This window comes from Hyperolius riggenbachi, chromosome 9, assembly GCF_040937935.1.
Source record: "Hyperolius riggenbachi isolate aHypRig1 chromosome 9, aHypRig1.pri, whole genome shotgun sequence".
NCBI classification, from domain to species: Eukaryota; Metazoa; Chordata; class Amphibia; order Anura; family Hyperoliidae; genus Hyperolius; species Hyperolius riggenbachi.
The window spans coordinates 136,914,175-136,925,342 of NC_090654.1; the positions used below are offsets into that span (position 1 = coordinate 136,914,175).

Here is an 11,168-nt window from a genome sequence, read left to right on the forward strand (position 1 = left end):
GCTATCAAATCAGCACTGAATAATGTATTTTCCAATTAGATAATGCACATGGATAATTTCACACACGCATACTCCAATCACCCCGCGCTTGCATACTGGTGCCCTGTATATCAGCACGATTTTTGGTGGGGGCCCCCCTTAACCATCTTAGCGGTATGGACGAGCTCAGCTCGTCCATCACCGCCGATGGCTGCCGCTCAGGCCCTGCTGGGCCGATTTTGCTGAAATAAAGAGCAGCACACGCAGCCGGCACTTTGCCAGCCGCGTGTGCTGCCCGATCGCCGCTGCTCTGCGGCGATCCGCCGCGAGCAGCGGCGAAAGAGGGTCCCCCCAGCCGCCTGAGCCCTGCGCAGCCGGAACAAATAGTTCCGGCCAGCGCTAAGGGCTGGATCGGAGGCGGCTCGTCGCCATGGCGACAGGAGAAGCCAAACACGGAAGGCTGCTCATTGCGGCCTTCCGTGTTAATTTTGGCCGCCGGAGGCGATCAGAAGAACGCCTCCGGAGCGCCATCTAGTGGGCTTTCATGCAGCCAACTTTCAGTTGGCTGCATGAAATATTTTTTTTTTTATTTACAAAAAACCCTCATGCAGCCGCCCTGGCGATCTTAATAGAACGCCAGGGTGGTTAAGAAATCCACAATCCAGCTGGACTCCAGATATTAGCCACAGATAGTGGAACTCAATTCGTGACCCCACTCAATGTCCATGTAGCTGGGGCTGACAGACCAATTCCCTGGAGAAACCATAACAGTTCATATATCCATGTAGGAAGTAAAGGGTGGGTCTCACCAAACGTGGATGCTGGCGTCTCACTGACTTCTCCAATGCGTAACACGCAGCTTCTTATGGTGCTTTATAGGACAGCTTAGGAGAGTATGAGGCCGTCTTACTCGTCTGCTCACCCCGACAATCAAGTCGCCTTGCTCTATACAAAGACCGGTAAGCTATGTTCATCCAGAGAGGCCAGTGACGGGGGAGACCGGCCGGTGCACGAGACGCCAGGCTCACCAGAGCGCGGAAACGTGGCTGGAAACTCAGGCTGCGTAGCTCCGCCCACCGACGTTTCGCGTCATGTATGACGCTTCATCAGGGTGTGGCCTCGACTCATTGCTATGCGCTTAAGAACAGTCTGAAGGCATCTCCATACCCGCAGAATAACTAGCAATCCACGGCAGCTGGATGGGCCGCCAGCCATACACACATGTGTCAGTCAAAGAACGGCGCTTGCACAATGCAGGTATATTAGATCATTGAAGGGATCGCTAAAGACATCATTACCTCACATAGTGGTAAGGGGAAAGGCTGCTGAACGCCATAGAAACGCCATATAACCGCAAAATGTTCAAATACACGGAACTCCACATCACATAGTGGTACGATATAGCTATCATCAAGTCCACATATTATATGGATCCAGATTCCATTTATCATGGGATTTCTTCCAAATAGTCCACAGTGAGAATGAAAAAGGAGGGATCAATACACTCCTACTATCCCTTGCTGTTTCTACAGGGCACTTATGGCATCTATCATTCACTGCGGGTTCACACATATCCCAATCGGTCAGTCATATCGACGAATCCGCAAAAATTGAGTTAAATCCAATTCCGCGTTTAAACCTAATGGTGCTACAGTCTTTAATTTAAAGATCCAGGATGCTTCTTTGCAGTACAGTAGTTCGTCAAAGTCTCCTCTCCTGGTGGATACCTTCAATTTATATATACCCTTAACCAAAGTACCTGTCAATTCATTCCCGTGACATTCTCTATAATGGTCATATATACCTCCAAAGGCTTCCCCCCCTCTAATTTCACCAAAGTGTTCCAACACCCGTTCTTTTATAGCCCTCTTTGTTTTACCAATGTACTTGAGTTTGCACGGGCACTGTATCATGTACACAACACGTGTCGTATTGCAATTAATAAATGCTCGTATATCATATTCCACATCACCCGTACTGTTCTCAAATACACCAGTCCGCTCAATAAAAGGGCAAAGTTTACACTTGCTACATTTATATGACCCATTGGGTACACCTCTCTGCAGCCATGTGTCACTATTAGCATTAAACTCACTTCGGACTAATTTGTCCTTTAAGTTGGGTGCCCTTTTTGCGGTGAGGAGTGGACGGGGGCCTACCACCTTCGCTATCTCATCTGAGGCCGTCAAAATTGGCCAAAAGGTGGACAGCAGTCCTCGCAGGCCCTCCCAGTGGGTGCCATAGCTGGTCACAAGCCGCATATGTCCCCCCCCCTCCACATCGGACTTCCCACCGCGAGCGGCCAAAAGATCCTCTCTGTCCAGGTTCCATGCCCGCTTCAACGCCTTCCGCAAAACTGAATGCGTGTATCCGCGTTCGCGAAACCGTTCATACATGTCCCTGGACTCGCGTCGAAAATCATTCTCATTGGAACAGTTTCTCCGTAACCGGAGAAACTGTCCGTAGGGGATACCTCTTTTCAGAGAAGGTGGATGATGACTGGAGGCATGGAGGAGTGTGTTGCCGGCTGTGGGCTTCCGAAACGATGTGGAAACTACTTTGTTTCCATCAACTCCAAGACGTAGATCTAGAAAAGATATCTCACTACCATATGAGTATGTGAGTTTAATACTACGTTCTTTAGAGTTGAGAACGGAAACAAACGATTCTAGTTCGCCTACACTACCACTCCATGCCACCAAGACGTCATCTATGTACCGAATCCATAGGGCGTCGTGCACCCCAAAGTCCGGGTTGGGGAATACATCTCTCTGCTCCCACAATCCCAGATGTAAACAAGCATACGCAGGAGCGCACGCCGCCCCCATGGATGTACCGCGTACCCGGAGGAGACATAGTCTGGGAAAGGAATGGTAAACCTCACATAGAGAAAAAACACCAAGCGGCCCAACACAGACAGCTAAGCTAAGATTGCGACCTCTTCAATGTGCCAAACTGGAGACTTTGCTGGCAGCTCCCACTCCAATGATAGCTAGGAAAGTCACATGCCGACATGCTCTGCACATTTGGATGATGGTTTGCTTGGAAAAAATTAGATCGGTGGTTCAACAGATAGTTGTTGATGCTAATAAGCAACTTAGTGCCAGTTTGCTAAAGGAGATCAGGCTTTTGTATCCGTGTGGAGGAGCATGAAAAAGAGGTAGTGGGTCTGAGAGCAGAGGTAGGGTTACTCATTCGGATTCTGTGGATTTTGCATTTCTAATTGGAAATGGGGTTACCGCAGCGGTAATCGGAAATCGTATTTCCGTAGTACTGTTCAGGGCCGTTTCTTGCCCCGTTCAGCCGGTTCTTCTGAACGGGGCGCCGATGAGAGTGACAGATTGGGGGGCGCCAGGCCGTCCCTGTGGCCGCCGCCGCTGCCCCCCTCCTCCCTCCCTCCCTCCTGGCGCCTCACTCAGACCTCGATCAGGCGGCGACCAATTGTGCGGGCGCTAGGACCCAGCGCCCCCACTGATATGCGGAAGTGACATCACTTCCGCATATAGAGCGGGTGCGTCCGGTGCACGCTCGTACTGGTCGGGTCACCGCTGATCCTGAGGTCTGCAAGGTGAGGGGGGAGCGGGAGCGGCAGCGGCGGCTGAGGGGCTCCCTGTCACTCACTGCCTAAAGGGGCTCCCTGTCACTCACTGCTCAAACGGGCTCCCTGTCACTCACTTCCTAAAGGGGCTCCCTGTCACTCACTTCCTAAAGGGGCTCCCTGTCACTCACTAGCTAAAGGGGCTCCCTGTCACTCACTGCCTAAAGGGTCTCCCTGTCACTCACTTCCTAAAGGGACTCACTGTCACTCACTGCCTAAAGTAAAGGGGCTCCCTGTCACTCACTTCCTAAAGGGACTCCCTGTCACTCACTGCCTAAAGTAAAGGGGCTCCCTGTCACTCACTTCCTGAAGGGGCTCCCTGTCACTCACTGGCTAAATGGGGCTCCCTGTCACTCACTGCCTAAAGGGGCTCCCTGTCACTCACTTCCTAAAGGGACTCCCTGTCACTCACTGCCTAAAGGGGCTCCCTGTCACTCACTGCCTAAAGGGTCTCCCTGTCACTCACTGCCTAAAGGGTCTCCCTGTCACTCACTTCCTAAAGGGGTTCCCTGTCACTCACTTCCTAAAGGGACTCCCTGTCACTCACTGCCTAAAGGGGCTCCCTGTCACTCACTGCCTAAAGGGGCTCCCTGTCACTCACTTCCTAAAGGGGCTCCCTGTCACTCACTGCCTAAAGTGGCTCCCTGTCACTCACTGCCTAAGGGGGCTCCCTGTCACTCACTGCCTAAAGGGGCTCCCTGTCACTCACTGCTTAAAGGGGCTCCCTGTCACTCACTGCCTAAAGGGGGTCCAGGCTGGCTACATGTACTGGGGACACTGGCTGCATTTACTGGTGAAAATCTGTCTTTTATTATGTGCATTTGAGGATCCGCTTGGCTGCCTGCGCAGGCAGGCAGCTTTTTGACCACTTTTCAGGTCTGCATTCTGCAGGTCTCTGGAAGAGAGACCTTTTGTCAGTTTTGCAGCTTGCTGCTGAGGAATTTGCATACGTTTGTCATGCAGATTGCCTAGCCACATCGTTTGTAGGCTTGCTCTATAAATACCATGTGATATCACAGACCTGGGCTGGTCATAAGGGTTAGCCCTGTGAAACACTCCTGGAGTGTCAGCCTTGCTCATTGTTTAAAGATTAGCCTAGAGTTATTCCTGGGACTGCACTAGGCAGGTTCCCTAGTGCAGTTAGGATTGCATATCTGTTTTGTTTGTCTGTTGTGATTGTCCTGTCCCAGCGGTGGTCGACAGGAAGTCGTTCTGATCTTTGTTCTTGGAGTATAGCTGGAGCAGCGGTTGCTACCAGCTATCTCATCTGATCTGTCTTGCCTGGATCGCACTCGCCTTGCGCTAGTACTGTGGATCCGTCTGATCTCCATCTCTCTTTCTATACTTGGATCGCACTCACTCTGGCGGAAAGAACAGTGGTTCGTATCTCTCACTTATTCCTGTTTTCGTGTATCTGTCTTGTCTGTTACGAACGCTTGCTGGAGGCTCGGTGAGGTAACCGTTAAGTAAGCGCTCGCGTCCTCTGTTTCATGTTTGTCTGTCGGTGGTTAGTTAGGCGTGCTTGTCTCTGTTGTGCTTAACATGCGCAAAAACGCGTGCACTGTTGCGAATGAGTGCGGTGTTCGTGTTTAGTTAGCGTTTGTTATTTTCCTTATCTTCTCATTGTATGATTTGCTGTGCCTTTGCTACTCTCGTGCTCTGCCTTGCTGTAGCCTTGTGTCACCTCTGGCAATCGCCTCTCTCGCGATTGCGTTCCTACTTCATATCTGCTGTTGTATGTGCACCGTCGCGGGTTGGCGACTAGATTGGGGCACATACATACATTTTGTCCCTGTGCTCATTCTCTTCCGCAATCGCTTCTCTTGCGATTGCGTTCTCACTTGGTTTCTTCTGTTGTGTGTCCACCGTCGCAGGTTGGCGGCTAGATTGGTGGACATACATACTTTCCTCATCTGTGCTTATTCGGTCTTGTGTCGCTGTTAGCAATCGCCATCTCTGGCGATTGCCTTCTCACTTTATCTTCATGGTTGTGTGTTCATCGTCGCAGGGTGGCGACTAGATTGGTGGACACACATACCCTCTGTCGCTTTGATCTCTCTCTTTCAGGGCTATCTTGCCCTGCGTTTCTTCCCTTCGTACAATTCCTGTCTGGCGTCTGTGGCAGGGCAGAGGAGCTGTTCCTCTGCACTCCACAGCTCCACCTGTCGACAGGAATTTCCCTCTACAGGTGCATTGCACCTTTTGCTGGGTTCCCTCAAATTATACGCTTGTGGAGGATTTCCGCAGTGTCAGCGCACGCCCTGTGCGCTGATCACGGAGAGAATTCCACAATCGTTACAGTGCATTTACTGGTGAAAAGCGGTCTCTTATTATGTGCATTTACTGGTGAAAAGCGGTCTCTTATTATGTGCATTTACTGGTGAAAAGCTGTCTGTCTTCACGTGCATTTACTGGTGAAACGCTGTCTCTTCTGTGCATTTAGTGGGGAAATTTTTTCAGTAAAAATAATCTTTTGTCAGTAAATTTTTAGGTATTTGTAAGTAAAAAATTACGTGAGGTTGGCAACACTGGCAGGCTGCGCAGCGCAACGGGAAAGATACAGGCAGCCCACCTCACGCTTGGGCTTGGCGGGGGAGGAGACGACGACAGCGAGCGAGAGTAGGGTGGCCACAGGCAGCCATAAATATGCAGTGTGTGACTGCGTCGCACTCGCAGAGCCTCTCAACCTGAGTCAGTCCAGAAACTAGCAAACTGGCAGGCAGCCAAAGCCAGCCAGGAGCAAGCCCATGCAAGAGGGGTAGGAATGGGGTATCACATGCATGCGTAAAGAGGTGGAAGGTGTGGGTGTGATTAGGCAGGACATGGGTGTGGTTATGTGGTTGGGCGCGGTTAATTTAACCACTCCCATAGGCGCCAGAGAAAATCTTGCACCCAGGTGCCAGGCACCCCAGGCTCACCCCTGTGTGCAGCAGCAGTATGCGGCGGAGCCCAGCCCCAGAAGGTGGAGTCTTTTTGGCCAGTTGGTCCCCCACCGATCCTGGCCCGGCGCCTTCTTCCAGTTCCACCTGCCATGAGATGGACCTCATGGTAAGTAGGCAGTAAGGTAGGCAGTCTATGTACTGCACTGCCTCTCTCTTTCTGACATGGCTGCTGGGGGAGGGGGGCGCTCTTTTTGCCCTGGGCTGATGGTCAGAACCCACTATGGTGATGGTCTAACAGTGTGACTCCCTGGCTGGGGGTAGGGGGGCACTCTTTTTGCCCTGGGCTGGTGGTCAGAGTCTGACCACCAACCAGCCCAGGGCAAAAAGAGTACCCCCCCATCCCCAGCCAGGGAGTCACAGTCAGACCATGGTGGGCTCTGACCACCAGCCCAGGGCAAAAAGAGCACCCCTCTACCACCCACAGCCAGGGAGTCAAAGTCAGACCATGGTGGTCTGACGGTCAAACCACCATGGTCTGACTGTGACTCCCTGGCTAGGAGGGGAGAGGGTCACTCTTTTTTTCCCTGGGCAGGTGGTCAGACGCAGAGTAAATTTTTTTTAAAATAAAATAAAAATGGTGAGTTGGTTGCAAGAAGCCTTTTTTTAACTCTCAAACTGGGTGAAATTTAGCCTAGAAACTGCCCTGGTAGTGTTGCATTACCACAACTACTATATTTTTTGGACTATAAGATGCCCCTGACCATAAGACGCACCTAGGTTTAGAGGAAAAATACAAGGGGGAAAATATATACTAAACCTGGTGCATCCATGGTGAAGGGGCATCTTGTGGATTATGCCCCCTGCCCTTGTGCCTCTTGTATCTCTCTGTGTCCTCCTCTGTCTCCCTTGTGTCTTCCTGTGTCCCCCATGTGTCTGCCTCTGTCCTCCTTGTGTCCTCTTCTATGCTCCTTTGTGTCCACCTTGTGTCCTCCTCGTGCCCTTTTGCATCCCCCTTGTGACCTCCATTTGTCCCCCTGTATCCTACTCTGCATGGGCACAGTACAGGGAGTCCCCGGCATTGCGGTGGTTTGGAGGTTCTTATTGGCAGGCATTCAAAAGTCAGGAACTCCCTGCATTTGAACTATAAGATGAAGTGATTTTTTCCCCATTTTTGGAGGAGAAAAAGTGAGTCTTATAGTCCAAAAAACACAGTAAGTCATTTTAGCCCAATCACAGAACTCAGAAGCATTGGACCAATCAGAGAATTTTCCAAGAAAATTGGATTACGGCTGTAGTTTTAGACCAATTACAAGACTTGAATACTACCGAGTATTGACCTAAAATTCCTGTGGTATTCTGATTACCTTGGTAAAATTCTGCATTCTCTGATTGGCCCAATACTCATCCTATACAATAAAACCTAACTGTCCCTGCATCATCCTCTTTCTTTGTCTGTGTGTCGGTGTTTTTTTGTACTGTGCATGTGTGCAGTACAGTCAACCATTGGGACAGGAGGACGGGCCAGGGAGAAGGGCGGATGTGCGGGTGTGCGCGGCGGACGGGTGTGCGCACACTGACTGGTGGCGGTGGAGCGTGAAGAGACCTAGTGCCCGTTTGTAAACGGGCTTAGATCAACTAGTAAGTATTATAATTAACTAACTTTATTAACAACATGACAAAAAAAAGACTTTCCTCAGTAATCAGATTTCAGAAATCCCCAAAATCAATCATCAGCATTTTTTTCGGTAATTGGAATCTCCGCTGAATCGGAAATCGCCATTTCCCTAGGTAGAGGTTTAGACTCTGGACTCCAAAATGGAAGATATGGAGAATAGATCTAGGAGGGAAAATTATCCTATAAGAGGTTTACCTGCAACTATTTTGGACTTGCGGGGTGCTGTCACGGTGTTATTTAAAGAGGTAGACTATACATATCAAACTCCAGCCCATGGGCCAAATATGGCCCTCAGATCCATTAAATTTGGCCCACAAGTGGCTTCCCCACTTTGCATTATGTTTGGCCCACTCTAGACCACCAGGGAAGCTCTATTGGAGGTGAAGCCCTGGAACACCTTGGAAGCCATTTGGGGGAGGTAGGAGTAAAAGCACTAAACACTAGGGAACTGTATAGGGGAGGGAGGAGGACCACTAGACACCGGGGAACTGTATAGGGATTAGAGGGGAGCCATTAGACACCAGGAAACTTTATAAGGGAGGAGGTAGCCAGTAGACACTGAGGTTGGCCCACGACTAGGTCCCAGTGTTTAATTTCAGGCAACTTTGTACAATCTCATCTCTTTAGCTTGATGTTCCATAACCAACCTTTGTATAATCTCATTGCTTTAGCTTGATATTCCACAACCAAGTTTCCTGTCCCATCTTTTAAAATGTATATATTTGTAAAACTTTTTCAGATTTAACTCAATATCACTTTAATATCACTATCAACCCATTTTTCCATTTCCAGTTTTGCTACTCTGATTTCCTTTTTATGTTTTTTACACTCCTTACAGTCCATAGTTACATAATTAATTCATCCATCGAGTCCAACTAGTATAAAAAATGCAGATTCAGTCCCCTTTAAGGGTCCAAAAATGTATTCCTTTCACATTTAATAATGTCGAAGCTATTGCTTTTATCCATAGTGACCTTTTTTTGACCTATTGAATGCACGAACCCCCTTCAGATAATGTATAGGTTAGGGATCAAAGCTACACTTCAGCCCATTTAGCCACCTTACCAGCAGATTACCTGAATTTAGCCACAGTATAACCATATTACTCCCATTTAGTTAAATTGCAAACATATTGCTCCAATACAGTCATATCACTGCCTGATTACCACCATTTGGCAGCACTGTTGCCATTGCCATATTACAAGATTTGAAACATAATGCAGCCATATTTTCAAATAGTTACTTGAGTTGAAAAAATAAATGTGTCTGCTCACTGTCATTAGTTATATTATCACTACAAAGCCACAATTACTTTCATTCACCACTTTACAACTTTGTTACCCTCAGTCAGCTAGATTACTGAAATATGACCTCCACACAACCACCCTTCCACTACATTGCCACCATTTACACACAAACACTAGATTCATATTGCCACATCACATACCTGATAATATATGGGGAAACATCAGCATGACGGTAATTCTGAATCTGATGGAGAAGGCCATCCCAATGCTGATGAAGAATCCAATTGAGATGGTGGAGATAAGGCAAAACCACATGTTATAATTCTTTTGAAAAAGTACAATGTAGGCATATGCAGTGATGAGCAGCAGTCCAAAAACAAAGGCAAAAAAGCTTCTTATGGCGGACTTCATTCTGCCATTGCCATTGATACGAGGACGGCAATTGTTTTCTATAGGATCCGTGTAATCATCAGCAGTCACCTCATCAGGAGCCAGCTGGTCAGCTTTGCGAGGGCACCAGGCTGGACAGCAGCGGCAAGAGCAGCATTCACAGCCACACTGGGGGCACAAGGAACCCAGGCGACAGCATGTAAAAGCTCCTTGGCATATTATATGGCACCACCCACAGAGCCATTCCCAGGGACCTTCTCGGGTCCCCATGGTGGCCATGTGCCTTCAAGGGCCTTGCCCCAACATTAATTAAAACAATATCCAAATCCCCAGGTTTGAGGGTCAACAGCAAAACACGACTTCACAGAACAAGCATCAGCAAGGAATGACAATATAAGTAAATTCCCATGAGCCTACTTGTACACCAATGTCTGGTAAGGCCAAAATGAACTCTGGAAAGTCTGAGCGATGTCAGCAGTGATCTGATGCATGAACAGCCTCTGCCCTTCTCAGCCAAAGTGACCAATAAAAGCCCAGCTGTCAATTTTCTAGCTTAGAGAATAAATACATGTGATTTGAAATTGCAGTAAAGTCCCAGCTGCACTTGTATGAAAAGGTATCACCCAACTGCCTACAACTGTCATTGTTTCCTACAAACCAGGTATGGAAAGTGGCAGTTGGTGCTCCCCTGGCGTTAGGAGTGGTAAAATTGCTGTGCACTGCCTGTGCATGACAAAATTGCTGGCCTTCCATGCGCCAGGCCCATAAGAAGCTGTAAAGCGTTTGTGTTTGCAGCACATAGGTACAGCATGTACTGTGCTTGAGTAGAGCACTTGAGCAAATGCACAGAACATTGGCACAGAACCTTGGTGTATGTACAGTACATGGGAAAGTGCAATGTGTGTGTACCATGGGTGGGTTAGTATCAAGCATGTGGGAGTACAGTTGGTAGGTAAATGTACAGCACATGTATGTACTCTGCATGGATAAGTGTACTTCATATGTGTGTATGGCATGTGGGTTAGTGTATGTGTATTGTGCATGCATATAGTATGTAGATAAGTGTTTTCATAAGTGCAAAAATATTGCGCTTAGGGCCCTAAAGAATGATGGGAATGCATCTGCAAAGAAATATATGAAATGTAACAAAAACTGTAAAAAAAAGAAGTTACTCAGACTTGAAAAATATTGAGTCTGAAAAATAGGTTGCTAGAGATATAAAGTCAACTCCACCCCTCAAAAAACTTTTACAGTATATATCGTGCATGAAAAAATAAATAAGATTGAAAATACAGAACTTCTAAAAGTTCTGTCAGGGAACTTAATTAGGGGTGTTCAAGCTAAAGCTGTGATTGTTGGTCCCTCCCCCCACCCCCCGAAACCGTCGGCCCTACATA

General features: G+C 48.3%; 1 protein-coding gene across 3 annotated transcripts in view; it reads right to left on the reverse strand.

Moving 5' to 3' along the window:
• Positions 1-10,389, reverse strand: part of DCST2 (DC-STAMP domain containing 2) — a 149,213-nt gene extending 138,824 nt beyond the window's left edge. For all 3 annotated transcript variants that reach the window (XM_068253567.1, XM_068253566.1, XM_068253568.1), the window contains exon 1: positions 9,582-10,389. In XM_068253567.1, coding sequence (XP_068109668.1) covers positions 9,582-10,050 — 469 coding nt within the window. In that variant the 5' untranslated portion in view covers positions 10,051-10,389. The remainder of the gene's footprint in view (positions 1-9,581) is intronic.
• Positions 10,390-11,168: the final 779 nt, after the last annotated feature.